The sequence below is a fragment of the Delphinus delphis genome, chromosome 10 (assembly GCF_949987515.2).
Source record: "Delphinus delphis chromosome 10, mDelDel1.2, whole genome shotgun sequence".
NCBI lineage: Eukaryota > Metazoa > Chordata > Mammalia > Artiodactyla > Delphinidae > Delphinus > Delphinus delphis.
This window is the reverse complement of record NC_082692.2, coordinates 8,133,715-8,149,789: the sequence shown is the minus strand read 5'-3', so window position 1 is coordinate 8,149,789 and position 16,075 is coordinate 8,133,715. Positions and strand designations below refer to the sequence as shown.

At 39.1% G+C, this 16,075-nt stretch overlaps 1 protein-coding gene across 1 annotated transcript; it reads right to left on the bottom strand.

Moving 5' to 3' along the window:
- Nucleotides 1-343: 343 nt before the first annotated feature.
- Nucleotides 344-15,839, bottom strand: SMIM13 (small integral membrane protein 13). The gene is made up of 2 exons (XM_060023645.1): nt 15,735-15,839; nt 344-4,612 (listed from the first exon to the last, which is right to left on the bottom strand). The coding sequence occupies exons 1-2, from the start codon at nt 15,808-15,810 to the stop codon at nt 4,425-4,427; spliced, it is 264 nt and encodes an 87-aa protein (XP_059879628.1). The 5' UTR covers nt 15,811-15,839; the 3' UTR covers nt 344-4,424.
- Nucleotides 15,840-16,075: the final 236 nt, after the last annotated feature.

Sequence of the window (16,075 nt, the reverse complement as noted above, 5' to 3'; positions counted from 1 at the left end):
CAGTCTTCCTGGTGGTTAATACTAACAAAATGTGAGACATGATCTATGGTAAACAGATTTGCAAAACAATCTTGAAGGTACTGGATAAAGCGTGAGAAGGAAAAAGGCTAAACTTGAAGTGTAAATGAGCTCTAATGCTATGTGCCCTTAGGTTCCAAGTCAGTTACTTTCATGGCACTAGGAATACTACTGAGAGGTTGTCTTAATTCTTATAGATGTTTAGAGTTTGACAAAGGAGGTGAAGGGTGAACCACTGGTAAAAGTGGCTGGTTTCCAATCCCTCATGTCCAAGGTACCCTTCACGCTTCTTATTCTTTATCAATGAAACAAACACAACTTTTGTTTTCATTTTAATTTATTCTGTGTAAAGTGAAGCATCATACAAACCACAGAAGCTTTAGATATAGTGTTGACCAGTTCTAAAACAGTGAATAATCGTTTACACAGCCTCATCTCTAATTTTACATCTCGTTATACAAAGGTACTATTAACACACACAGTTCTAATTCCTTATAAACCTATTTGTCAAGCAGCAAGATGACAATACATCATAGCATAGCACAGAATGTTTCCTCTAAGAAACCAGAGCAGCAGTATTTGGTGAATGGTTATGCATAGAACTGACTTAGAGGGGTAAACACTGGTCATAAAACAGGCGACACATGTATAGTAACAAATGCAAAATGCAACTTTTTAAATTAATATAAGATAAAATGTTACTCTTTATGCTTTAAGTTAAAAACTATAGAATACTTTAAAGGCAGACAATAATCCTAGACTCCATAACAAAATACTATTCCATTAATTGCTTAAGGATCCATAACCTCTGAGTACTGCTCATTGGCTTTTTAAAGTCAACCTGAAATATAAAAGCACTTGAAGTTTACCAGTCAAAAGCTAAAGTTACATTGGTTACATGTCACATTAAAACACCTTTTAAGAAAAACTGACTTTAAAAAATACTGCATTGTTGACTTAAAATAATTTCAAAAACTGTTGCTCTTAAAAGTAAAAATGCACTACTTTCAAACCTTTCAACACAGTTTGGTTTAAAATGCCCTATTTTGTGAATCCGTTACTTAACATATTCCCAACTTTCAGCAAAATAACAGTTCAAAGTTGTTTTTAAATCTGATAACACCTGAAGAAATGGGTCAGCATGTCTATAAATTGGCTATCCACCACAAAATGACGTATTTATGTTTCCACCATGAAAACATCACTACAAAAATCCACTGGATGAATTCTATTTTTAGCTTTATGTAAATATTAAAAACCTTATTTAACAATGTCACACAAATACTTAGCGTTTTTTGGCCTTGAAATCAGAGCAATGCTACCAATAAATTTGATACAGGCAATCTTCACAAAAGTTTCAGAAGCAAAAGAAGAAAAAGATTTGGAAATGGCTGGTTGGGAAGGAAAAGCACCCACCAGAATCCTCATTTTAGAATTAATCCTCAAACGATGACGTCCTTGTTCGCCATCACTGTTTGTGAGGATTCAAACAAGACTAATACTTGTGTCTTTAATGCTCAGGACCCTCTAAACTTTAAAACTGACCACAGGCTACTCCGTCTCCTACTAAGAAACTGAAAATGCACTTACAATGAGTTCTATAAGTTCAGCTACAAAAGCACTAAAACAGGAAAAAGAACAAAAACACTATATCACACAAATAATTCTGTGTTAACAACTATTTCTCCTGCCTCTCTCAGTGGCCTTAGAAATATGTACTATGGCGAGTGTACTGGGGGGAAAAAAACGTTTTAAACAAAGGAATTCGTTTGTAGAATTCTCATATTGGCAGCAGTGACTTCACTTTCCTAAGAGTTAAAACACGGTAGAGTGTGAGCTATTAATATGCTTTGGTTATATTTCCCAAGCAAGTTAAGCAGAACATTTCACACAATTCTATCTTAAAAAGACATCCATAAAAGCATAAATATTAATAAATAATACCAACATGTACATCTTTCAGGGATTAATTTGTGGATGACCCTTGCAGATTTTAGGGGTTATATCGGCCATCATTCTTAATACTGACACAAGAGGAAGTTTACCAGCTACTTAAAGTGTGTCAGCAACCATTACCTAAACCTAAGGTACCCACTACAAAGCGGAATCCACAGCTCCAAATATCAGACTGCAAAAGATCTAATTCAAATATCCTCCCAGCACCAAGAAGCATTAACGTTCTTTCTAACTGATGAGCATTTTAATGTGATACTTAGCTAGTATGAAGCATTCAAATTAATGCTTGAAACTTGTGTCACTGTTCTGTTAATCAATATAGTCACATAAAAACAGAAAACTGCATCCACTAAGGAAATAAAGACAAAGACTGTGCCCCACTCTCAGCTGCTAGGGACCTCTCCTTAGCAAATACTTAAAAGTAAAGTTATACTCTGTAAATTCCCTTTTAGTACATCCAAAGGGCTACAATGACAGCAGAGGTGTTCACCACCTTAGGGCAGAGCAGATGAACTGTTAATAAACAAACGAAACTATCAGCATGAAGTATGAGGTATCAAACAAAATTACACACCATCATAAAATAGAGGTGATATTCTGTAATGACTAGTTCTTGAGAAACAAAGGTTTAAAACGTAAAAAGAACTTGGATTAATAAAATAACTTGGCTTCGCATTTCATGCTTGTATAAAGCAGGCAGCACTAAACAGGAAGGTTCTTTAATCCACATCTCCCTTCCCCAGGCAACAGGCAGTCCAAAGTTCAGTGAAGACAAACGTGGGAACCTGGCAAGAATCATTTTACAGTAAAGCAGGCATTTTCACCCACTCTCTATTTTTTCCTCAATACCCAGTACCTCTGAGGTCTTGTCACTGAATTGCTGTTTGTGAAGAAGTATTTTCTCCACAACACATGCCTTGAGCATGAAGTCCTCCCATACAAAAGGAGTAACTAATCCTACTCTTCCTAAAGTAGAGGATAGGGCCTAGATTCCCAAGTTACTAGTCTAAAATCTTGAATAGGGTGCTCCAAAATGTATCTCACAGAGGATAACTATTTTAACAACATTCTAAGAGTCAGAATTAAGGTCCCCAATAAATAATTGCTATCCTAGAAAGAAAAATAACTTTACAGACTACTTTTTTTCCTAACCTAAGATGCCATCAGTTGTAAGACGCACCACATGTATCACTAAGAAAACACATAGGCAATTAAACTATGACACAATGCTTGTGTATCCTGTAGAACGTCTACTTTTTTAATTTACTCAAACAGCTTTTAGAGTTAAACAGATCTTTATCACGTCAATCTTGTGCATACGTAAAGAAAGTATATGATGAAATAAGTTGGTTAAGTTATGACTATAACTTCACAGTCTTGAGTCTAACTCCTCTGAATCACTCAAATCACAGCCATCGGTGTCTGCATTCTCCCAGACCACAGCACCCTTGGCATCATCAAGAGTGCCGGCAATGCAGCATCTCTTAATACAGCACTCCAGCACTGCCTGCGGTTTAATATCAGCAGGAAGCGCTGGACAAAATGATGTTTGACGCCTTAACGACAGTCCTGCTCGATGCATGAATCGATCACACCAGCCTCTTGTTGCTTTGAATTTTGTTTCATCTATTCCAAGGGTTTTGGCAATTTCTCCTGCCTTCAGCTGCATCGCCTGGCGTGTGACAGGCAGTCCTTTTGCACGTGTCTCACTGACAAAATGTAGCACAGCTTCGTCTACTTGTGGGTATCTTCCTTTCTTAGGTCCCGTAAAGCATTTTGTTGTTGCTTTACAAGAAAATATGGAATTTCGGTCATTCCTCCAGCGACGGATATTTGCTTCACTAATATCGAACGTACGCCCTGCTGCTCTGTTTCCATGCTTTTCTGCATACACGATAACTTTTCGTTTCAATGCCGAATCATAGTGTAATCTTTTTGAAGACATTTTTAAAAGCCAATTAAACCTGACACATTTGATACCAACAACAGGACAAACCTTAAGTCCACACAGGCACAGGCGAGGATAATTGCACCATGACTACTGCCTGCTTGACAGTAATCATAAAATGCATCCCGATTTCAGACAAGGTATAATGTGCGGGGAAAAAAAGTACAACATAGAACTAATATTAATAAAATATGGTTTTTCAAGCCTGTAATATTTACCAGATTAACACCAGTGCAAGAAGATAAGCCCAAGAGTCAAAGAATAAGTATATATGTAGAAGTATATAAGCAAAAATTATCTTTATGATGAAATCTGCAATGGTCCAATTTGGTTGTAATTCCCTTTGTTTTCATATGGCTTACATGTAAATCTTTTTTTGAATTGGACTTAAGATCCAAGAATGAATGTTCTTCAATCTTTTAGCAGATTGCAAAGCCAAGTCATTACAGAGAGAGACTCCCAGTGTCCTTTGTCATTCACTATCAGAGGACCACGGCTCAGGTCAGTGGCCTTCATCAACAGGTACCCTCCTTTGGCGAGCAGATCTGATCCTGTGTGGAGATGATGAAGCATCTTCTTCTGTTTCAGACCCTGAAGGTTCATGATCTCCCTCCTGAGATCCTGTGTCTCCCACCAGTTCCCGAAGAAACTTGAATTTTGATAAAAAAAGATGCCAAACAAAATACCAACCTAAAGAGAGATAAAAACATTAAGAGAAATTATGACACACAGTATTATCAGTTGGGAACATTTCAGTTAATTGTGTGTGGGGTGTGTGTGTTACGAAATAGTATGTGTAATTTAAACGTATATGTGATTACAATTTATATAACAAACATTTATCAAGCACTTACTATGGACACGGCATAAAGATAAACTCTGGGATTCTACAGAATGGCAAAAACAGTTTCTGCCTTTATGGAATTGAGAATTCAAGCTTGGTCCATCTACATCAAATTTATAATGAGATTATGATATCTAAGTAGAGTGTTTATTGTATTAAACTCAACTTTTTGAGAGCATTTTCCTGGGGAAGAAAGAATACACCTCGCTATTTACCTGGACATTCGCACCCCAATGCCAGTATTTACTAAAAACAAGTGTGCTTCAATCAGAAAGCAAGACAGTAAATGGCAGGATTTACTAAATCACCTGCACTTTGGTAAAAACTTCTCAGGACCAAACTATTCAGGAAGTTTCTAGAAATAATAAACTTTCACAGAAAATTAATAAATTTTCTTTAATTACACAATGCAAGATGAAAAGCCAGAGTACCAGTATCTTAAATTCAAGATTTTAAAAAATACAGTGTTTTCATGTCAAAGCCATTAAAAAGTCTGAATAACTCTCCTAAAAAAAAAAAAATTACTAACCAAGTTTTGCTTGTTTTTGCAAGGAGTTTTAAGTTTTAGACGTCCACTAATATAGAACTAACAGTCAATAAAGGAGAACACAGGAGATAAAACTCCTGAAGCCATGACTGGTTGCCCTGAAATGTTAAAGAGTACTTCATAAACAAAACTAACCACTGCTAACAGTTTTCCATGCTAGCGTGTATTCTCGATGCCTTCTACTTTAAAACTCTCTAGTTTCATAGAAAAGCAATGGACCATAGCATATTCTGATGACTAGCATTTTATGGAAACAAAATCCAACCAGCTTTTCTACCCCAGCATTACAAAGGCCGAGATGAATGGCCACTTAAGGAAGTTTCTAATTTTACTTGTTTCTTTCTTATAATCTCTGGGGGGAAAGATGAACATAAAATCCTTGGTACTAAAAACGTAACTTCAGAGATTTAACCCTTTTCTCAAGTTTTTGACCTCCTTTAAGCTTGAGGGCTGAGTGCTAACTGAACCACACCACAAATATATTTTAGTCAACTGTGTGAGGAAAGCACCTAGCTCTGTAAGACAGTATTTTAACGATACTCCAAATCAGCAAGCTCTCTCTTCACTCAAAATTCTTTGTAAAAATAGGCACAGCGAGGTAGAGGGAAGAGCACTGGAGGGGTCAGGGGGCCCAGGCCTGACAGAAGACTGATAAAGCCACTGTGAGGAATAAATAAATAAAGGGCTTAGGCGCCTAGCACCGAGCCCACATTTGGTAAACTGCTCTATCGACAGGAGCTGTGGCTGTCCCTGGGCAGTGGGATCTGGGGTGACTTCTCTTTTGTTGTTGATTATCTTTTTTATTGAGATACAGTTCACCTATCATAAAATTCACCATTTTAAAATGTACAAGTCAATGGTTTTTAGCATATTAACAAGGTTGTGCCGCCATCACCGTTATCAAACTCCAAAACATTTTCATCGACCCCCAAAGAAACCCCATACCCATTAGCAGTCCCCTCCCCAGTTCCTCCCTCCCCAGCCCCTGGGAACCATTAATGTACTCTCCTGTCTCTGGATTTGTGTATTTGGAGCGTGGCATACAGACGGAATCACAGTACGTGGTCTCGTGTGCCTGGCTTCTTACACTTGGCATATATTTTCAAGGTTCATCAAACACGTTGTTGCATGTATCACATTATTCCTTTTTATTGTTGAATAATATTCCATTGTAAAGACACATCACATTTAGTTTTAACCATTTACCAATTAACAGACCCGGGTAGTTTCCACTTTTTGGCTGCAATGACCAACTGCACAAGTTTTTGCACTGACGTGTTTTCATTTCTCTTGGGTATACAACAGACCTTCGAACAAGACAGGGGTTAGACCCTCCCCACAGCTGAAAATCCACCTGAAACTTTACAATCCACCCTCCATATCCACAGTTCCACATCCAAGGATTCAGCCTCAGATCATGTAGTGGACTGCAGTGTGTCTTTAGTGAAAGAAATCCGCATGTTAAGTGGACCCACACAGTTCAAACCCATGTTGTTCAATGGTCCACTATACCTAGGGGTAGAATTGCTGCGTCATATGGTAACTTATGTGTAACCATTTGTGAAATTGCTAGTCTTGTCCAAAGCAGCTGTGCCATTTTACACTCCCATCAGCATGGTAAGAGGTTCTCAACTTCTCTACATCCTCACCAAGACTTTTCATTGCCCGCCTTTTTTATTACAGTCATCCTAGTGGGTGTGAAGTGGTTTATCATTGTGGCTTTTATTATGACATTTCCCTAATGACTAAATATGTTAAACATCATTTTCTTGTGTTTATTGGCAATCTGTAAATCTTCTTTGGAGAAATGTCTATTAAATTCCTCTGCCTACTTTTTAATCAGGTTGTTTGTCTCTTTAAGTTGTAAGAGTTCTTTATATATTCTTGATACCAGACGCTTAACAGATATATGATCTGCAAAACATTTTTTTCCCATTCTGTGGGCTGTCTTTTCACTGTCTTGATAATGTTCTTTGAAGTACAATAGTTTTTAATTATGATGGAGCCTAATTTATCATTTATTCTTTGAGGAAATCCAATTTATCTTGTTTTCTTTTGTTGCTTGTGCTTTTGGTGTCATATCTAGGGAACCGCTGACTAACCCAAAATTATGAAGATGTATGCCTATGCATGCTTCTAAGAGTTTTAGTTTTAGCTGTTACACTAGGTCTTTGATCGATTTTGGTTAACTTTGGTGAGAGAGAGAGATCCAAATTAATCCTCTTGCATGTGGATACCAAGCTGTTCCAGAACTCTTTGTTGAAAAGATTGTTCTTCCCTCCATTAAATTGTCTTGGTAGTCAAAAATCAAATGATCGGGCTTCCCTAGTGGCGCAGTGGTTGAGAGCCCGCCTGCCGATGCAGGGGACACAGGTTCGTGCCCCGGTCCGGGAAGATCCCACATGCCGCGGAGCGGCTGGGCCCGTGAGCCATGGCCGCTGAGCCTGCACGTCCGGAGCCTGTGCTCCGCAACGTGAGAGGCCACAACAGTGAGAGGCCCGCGTACCGGAAAAAAAAAAAAAGAAGTTCAGCTCCTACAATTCCTCCCACCCAAACCTGATATGCAGACACGAGAAACTCCCTACCTACTCTTATTCTGTGGGGCGTGGGTCTTATACCTTATCCTGAGATTGTAAGAGAAAAATGGGAGGGAGGGACAGAGGAATAGCAGAAAGGAGGGGGTGGAGGGGGCAGGGAGAAGGACTGTCCACAATTATATGTACTTAGTCAAAAACTTACACTAATTGTTAAAACAAGTATTGCAGTTTTTCATAGTTTAAAAGGCAAGTCTGTGAGTCAGAAAAACCGGCTGGCAACAGGGCGTGTGTCCTGGGATAAGCAAATAAGCACTCAACTTGTGTGTGCCAGTAACTAAGCATTAGTTCACAGGACGGATCTCATGAAACATAACCGTATATTGTTTTTCTATGCAAGATAAATGTGCTGGCAGCAGAAGGGTAGCAATGGCAGATGAACTTGAACGACGGACCATCACTGTCAACACACCACAAACCCAGGGGACAGTAGTAATCACAGAGTTCTCAGTTCATGAAATGCTTTACATTCGACATCTCATTTAATCCTCTCATTAGCCCTCTGAATTAGTGAGACTAGGAATCATTATCCCCATTTTCTAGATAAGAAATCAAAGGCTCAAAGTGACTCATAACCATTGAAAAGGGCTAGCTCGGCAAAACAGCAATGAATTCAATAAGTGTATCAAATTTCTCATATTTTCATAGTGAAAGTATGGCTAAAACACAAAACACTAATTAGGGAATGAGAATATGATTTCCTACCCAAGATCTTTTTAGTTCAAAAAGCCCAGGTGCAGTAGAACAAAAAATTCTTATCTTTGTGGAATCATTCCTCCCGTGGAGTTAATCCCACCTTCATGATGATATCTAAGTGGTTAACTGACTGGCTCAATACCGATCTTGATTTGTATAAAGCTCTTTTCCACCTTCAATCCTATAACCTTATTTTCCGTTTACACAGAAGGCAGCTAAGGTTCACTGCTAAGTAATATGTCCAAGGCCAAGACACAGGCAAAGTGAAAACAGAATCATGCTCTCCAACCCTTCCCACCAAGCTCCCTCTACTGCACATCCTTCTGTAAAGACACACTGGGCGGCCCCAGCAGACAAGCCCCCGGAGAAACCATCGCTGACCCAACACAACGTGGAACCGAAATACCTCCACACCCAAAACCCTGTTACCCAGTAAATGGAAGACAGATTTAAAGTTCCCTTTAAAACCTCTCCTCTTTTCATTTTCCTCTCCTTCCAGTGATCACAACACTCCCATAGATCCAAATATTACCCCTATTATAGAGGATGACCAAATTTTTCATCCACACTTTCTACCTTTCTTAAACCCCAGGAAGGAATCTCTACCTCTGGCTTGAAGACATCTTTAAAAAGTATACTCGTTCAACAGCTCCTTCTCCGGATGTTCACATTTCTGTAATGGGTGTTGTATCCTTTCCCCATCTCTCAGGTGGGAAAGAGCGTATTTCAGCCCTACCCTGCTTTACTTCAGTGCTATAGATTCTACCTTAATAAACGCTCTCCCATCTGTTTCCTTCGTTATATTCCTAGTGCCATTCTCTATCCTACGTCAAATCCTTATTATCTGTCAACTGGATTACCACCACAACTTCTTATAACTCAGAGGCACACTGGAGCCACACTGCTTGGCCATGAATCCTAACTCAACAGCTCACTCGAAATTTGGGCAAGTTAACCTCTATGTGCCTCAGTTTCCTCATCTATAAAATAGAGACAACAGCACCCACTTTCAGAGTCAATGTGGTAATAAAAAGAATTAATGTGTGGAACCTAAAAAGAATGCCCGCACATAATAAACACTCATCAAATGTTATCCATTGTTACCATCTCTTAGGCTCCAATCTCTTCCTCTCCAGGGCAAACTCCACAGACAAGAGGTTACTACCACTGCCACTGAGCTTTTTAAGCATCATGAACACATAATTTTTGCGTCTTTCTACTGTACTATCTCTTCAGTAGAGTACTCTCTTGGGTGGCTGCTTTAGCATTTCATGCTCACTTCCATCCTTCATTGTCTTAATAACTAACTGTCATCCCCCCAAGACATGAGTTTCTTAAGGAAAGAAAATTTATGGTTTATCTATGGTTTCCACTATGTCCTCTATGTCTTAGAAGAGTATCTGGCACAGAGTAGGTAGTCCAAACAAACCATTCAACTTCCATCCTCCAACCCCAACACACACCAAAAGTACCATAAATTTAAGTGGTTAATGACTTTCACCAATTGATCCATTTCAGAGCTCTTAAGATTTCTACTATGTAACAGAGTAGCTGATAAAAAGACCTGCTGAACGATGTTATTGACAACATTGATATTGAACAATGTTATCAACCAAGTTGACCTGACATGTACAGAACATTCCACTCAATAACAGCAGAATAAACATTCTTTTCAAGTATAGGCAGAACATCCACCAAAACAGACCATTAATTCGTCTCATTAAGTGTAAACCTTCCTAAACTTGATACACTTTTCTCACCATAACAAAATTAAACTAGAAAATGATGTATGGGGGGAAAATGTCCTAAATAAGTCATGGTTCAAAGGAGAAATCACAAGTGAAACTAAAAAATATTTTGAACCAAATAAAGTTGTTTTAAAAAAATCAAAAGTAATACCTGGAAAGAAATTTATATCATCAAATAGCTATTTTTTTTAATAAGAAGGGTCTAAAATCAATAATCTAAGCTTCCACCATAAGAAACTAGAAGAAGTGCAAACTAAAATCAAAATAAGTAGAAGAAACTAAAGATATAAGCATAAGTCAATGAAATAAAATATGGACAAGAAATAAAAAAAATCAATAAAACCAAAAACCAGATTCTTTGAGATCAATAAAATTTATAAACCTCTAGCCAGAGTGATAAACAAGAGAAAAGAACACAAATAAACAATATCAAGAATGAAAGAGAAGACATCACCACAGATCCTACAGATATTAAACGATAATGAGAGAACATTAATTCAGATTAAATAGACATAGTGCTTGAAAGACACAAACTACTACAAAAGCTCACTCAAGAAGAAACAAGTAACTGGAATAGCCTAACATTAGCCCAAATGAAAGATACTGAATTGCAGTTAAAAGGTTTCCCCAAAGTCCTGGCCTAAATTAATTCTACCAAACAGTTAAGAAAGTATACTAGGGATTATGCTTTAGTAATTTTTGGACACTCATGACCTCCATCACAGCACCTGAACATAACAGTTCATTAAGTGTATTTTATTGAGTAATACAAGGGTTATCCACCTTGAGACAGCCTTGGTTTGTACCACATTTAAGACTGTATTTGTAATAGAAATTTAATAATTTATATTGAGGAATCTGTCTTCATTTCTTCTTCAAATGTATGAGGGCCTTCTACATGCTTCTACTCTCTAGGATCCAGGAATAGAGCGGTGAACAAGCCAAAGAAGGTCCCTGTCTTCACTGAGCTTACGCCCTAACTGGGAGAAACAAACACATAAAATACAGTCAGCCCTCCGTACCCATGTGTTCCACATCTGCAGATTCAAACCACCACAGACAAAACTGACAAACATAGACTGAGGAGATGGAAAAAGGTATTCCATGCAAATGGAAATGGATAAAGACGATGAAGTATATGTATACAATGGAATATTACTCAGCCATAAAAAAGAATGAAATCTTGCCATTTGCGACAACCTGGATGGATCTAGAGGGTATTGTGCTAGTGCAGTAAGTCAGAAAGAGAAAGAAAAATACTCCATGATTTCACTTATACATGGAATTTAAAAAACAAAACAACTGAACAAACATAACTAAACAGAAACAGAGTCATAGATACAGAGAACAAACAGGTGGTTGCCATAGGGGAGGAGGTGGGGGGAAGGGTAGGGAATATGTAAGGGAGATTAAGAGGTACAAACTTCAGTTGCAAAATAAATGAGTCACAGGTATGAAATGTACAGAGTGGGGAATAACATCAAGATTTATGTACTAGGGCTTCCCTGGTGGCACAGTGGTTAAGAATCCGCCTGCCAATGCAGGGGACACAGGTTCGAGCCCTGGTCTGGGAAGATACCACACGCCACAGAGCAACTAAGCCCATGCGCCACAACTACTGAGCCTGTGCTCTAAAGCCCATGAGCCACAACTACTGAGCCCACATGCCACAACTACTGAAGCCCACGCACCTAGAGCCCGTGCTCCTCAACAAGAGAAGCCACTGTGATAATAAGCCCGTGCACCACAATGAAGAGTAGCCCCCGCTCACCACAACTAGAGAAAGCCCGCGTGCGACGAAGACCCAACACAGCCAAAAATAATAAATAAATAAAAATAAATCTATAAAAAAACTATAAACAAAAATAAATCTATTAAAAAATATTTACATAATATCTTTGTACGGTGACAGACGTAACTAGACTTTCATGGTAATCACTTTGAAATGTATAGAAATATCAAACCACTATGTCCCGTAACAGGAACTAACAGTGTGGTAGGTCAATTATACTTAAAAACAAACAAACTCAAGAAAATGAGATCAGATTTGTGGTTGATGGAGGAGGGGTGGGATTGGATGACCATACAAACGTCCAGTTATAAGGAAAGTAAGTACTAGGGATGTAATGTACAACAAGATAAATAAAAGTAACACTGCTGTATGTTCTATATGAAAGTTGTTAAGAAAGTAAGTCCTGAGAGTTCTCATCACCGGAAGAAAAAAATTTTTTTTCTATTTCTTTAATCTTGTATCTATATGAAATGATAGATGTTCACTAAACTTACTATGATAATAATTTCATGATGTATGTAAATCAAATTATAATGTTATACACCTTAAATTTATACAGTGCTGTATGTCAATTACATCTCAATAAAACTAGAAGAAAAAAAGACAAAACTGACGCGACTTCCAGATGGAGTTGATATTTATAAGGAAAGGAAAGGGCAAAACCAAGGATGACACCCAAGTCCTTGGCTGCTGACAACATGTGAGGAGGGAGGGAGAAACAGATGGTAGAAATCAAAAGTTCTGTTTTAGATGTGTTTAGTTTGAGATGGTTATTAGATCCTCAAGTGGAGATATTGAGAATAAAAGTTTGATGCACGAACCTGGGGCGCAGGAGAAGAATAAGAGCTGTAGATTTAATTTTAGTCATCAGTTACAGTTACTATTTAAATCTTTAGAACTGGGTAAGATGAGTAAGAGAACAGAAGTAAGGCGAAAATAGAAATACTATATATTTGTATTATAACGTAATGTAACATAAAAATACAATAGAAAATAGCATGCATCTCATGGAGTAATGGCAAGTACTAGTCTGTAAAATTTTTATTTCAGAGACAAGAGAGATAATGGGTAGATAGATGTGGATATAACTAATTGATATACGTAATTTATCTATATATACTTACAAATGTACTGGGAGCAATGAAAATTTATTTCCTATCATAGATTGTGATCAAAAAAAGTTAAATTCTAGCGGATGAAAAGCCAGGAAAAGATAAACAATTAACCACTATGGTAGGAAGAACACCATGAAAGTATAGTGTACAAAAGCCAAGAGAAACGCTTCATGGAAGGAATGCTCACCTGTATAGAATGAGTATGAGAGGTTACGTATCAATACAATTACAACTCATAAGGGACCATGGACTTGGTAATATGGAAGCCATTTGTTATGAACCTTGACAAGGGCAGTTTCAGTGAACAGTGGGAGTGGAAAATATTTTTAGAATGAATGAAAAGCAAGAAAGTACAATCAACAGAGACAGGAGAAGGTAGACCTCCCTAAGGAACCTGAAATTTGAAAATCATAATTCACTATGTGAAAGAATCGGTCAGAGTTCTAGAATAAACTAGGTTATGAGTTTCTTGGGGCAGACCCGTGTCATCAATTTTTAATCCCCAATGTAACTATATTTGGAGACAAGGCCTTTAAAAGGTTATTTAAGGGTAAATGAATTTATAAGGGTGGGGCCCTAATCCAATATGACTGGTGTCCTTATTACATAAGATTAGGACATGGACACACACAGATGAAAGTCCCGGAGAAGACCGCCATCTACAAGCCAAGGAGAGAAGCCTCAGAGGAAATCAACCCTGCTGACACAACGATCTTCAACTTCTAGCCTCCAGGCTACAAGGAAATAAATTTCTGCTGTTACACGTCTGTCGTACATCGTTACAACAGGCCTAGCACACTAATACAACACCCTAGTTTCTCTCTCAAATTTGGTGGGATCCTTCCCGCCTCTTCCTAAGCCCCAGGCCCCTCCTAGTCAAAACATGAAGCTATCACGTCATTCACTCTCCCAACAAAAAAGTGCTTGGATTACTTCTTAGAGCTATTAGTCTTGACCATCTCAATCAAAATAAGGCATTCTTTTACTTACCATAGGTCACCTCTCATTCTATAATGTTTTCTGAAACCAAAGGCAGGGTACTTTTAGAAAAATGAGTAAAATTTAAGTCAAATAGCTATTGGGAGCGGAGAGAGCAAGTCTAATGTATGCAGCAATTCGGAATTTTGAGGCCCCAAAGGCAAGTTTGGCAAATATTCTATCTAAGGTGTTGTTACATGGTTTACATGTTACATTCCTATCTCCAGGTAGCTTGCTTCTTCAAGTTAGAAAAGAAAGCATATGTTTACCTCCTTCCTCACATCCAAACAAATCACATAGATCTGGTTTTCCTTACTTCAAGGATCTTAAACACCTACAATTAGCCCAAAATCCTGACATCACAAGCAGGAAACTGAGAAAGGCTTTCCAATTGTTTTATCATCAGAAAAGAAAGGCTGTAAGTTAGAAGCTTTAACTCTAGTGCCTTAGTAAAAGCAAGAAAATTAAAAATATACATACAGGTATATAAATACAAATACATATACATGTCTATGCACGTATAAAAGCAAGAAAATTAAAAATATACATACTAGTGTATAAATACAAATATGTCTATACATGTATATGCACGAGTGTCTCCAAACATGGCTGATACTGAGCATTTAGTACATTAATCATGCAATGAATAAGCCCTATAGTATTTTGAATACTGACCAAATTACTGCATCAACCTGAACCCCTACTTCAATAGTGTAATTATCAAAAAATACTCACTGACATCTGGTTCTAAACACTTACCAAATTTTCACAACTGCTCAGCCACTTGGCTAAGAGAGCTGTGGTTATCAGTTACTGTGCGTTAAAAAAAAAAACTACAATCGCGCTAATATTACCTTGAGAAAAAAGTTTCACGTCCTCTCGTTCCATGAAGGAAAAAAAAAATCACACCAAACAAAACAGCACCATTATTACAGAACTAAGAGTTAGGTTACCTGACCCTGGAAGTTTAATATAGCCGGTGTTTCTAAGTCCTGCCGCGTCTCAACATTTCTGCTTGGAATTTAGTTTAAGCCTGAACTCCAAGGAAACAAAAAATGTCACGCGTGCTTCAAACCCAACTCTGTCCCTGCCCCTGGTTAAACGAAGGTACTGAAACCTCGCTTTACCATCAGAGTCAGAACGTGTCAAAAAAGAAAAAGGAGTAATCAAATCACTTCACCTTCGGATACAGGCCAAGGTTAAAATCTAAGCAGACTGCGGTAAGAATGGCCATCCTGCCGGTGAAGCAGGACCTGCTTTAAGCCCGAGTCAAGATGCCCAGCCCTGGATGCTGTTCTTCCCTCTCCTGGATGACAGCGGGCCTGTCGTGGATCAGGGCTCACTCCCGAGAGGTAAGTGAAAAACAGATGATTTGAAGACACTTGCCCACCCAGGCCTTCTTTTTTTCTTTTAAACCAGACAAAACAAGCCAGTCGACCAGACGCAAGCCGGCGTGTGTACCGCGGAGTGTAACTGCCCCGCGCGACTCCTCACTCACCGCACACCATCAGCAGCAGCACGATCAGCAGCGTTGCCACGAACACTAGCAGGGTCAGCCCGACGCTGTGCCACATCTTGGGGTCAGGAGGGCGGCCGGCTCCGGGCGGCTGGGCGGTGGGCGCGGGCGGGCCGGCGGACGGGCGGGCGGCGCGGCCGGGGCTTCAGCGGCCGGCGCCGGGCGCGGCAGGGCGCCGGGGCGGCATGAGCGGAGGACGCCCGGCAGCGCCCCCAGGAGGCGAGGCGGGGAGGGGCGGCGCGGGGGCGGCACCGCGGCCGGCCGGCCGGCAGACCCACGGTCCTTCTCGGTCCGGCCGACTGAGCGCGGGCGGGAGGAGGAAC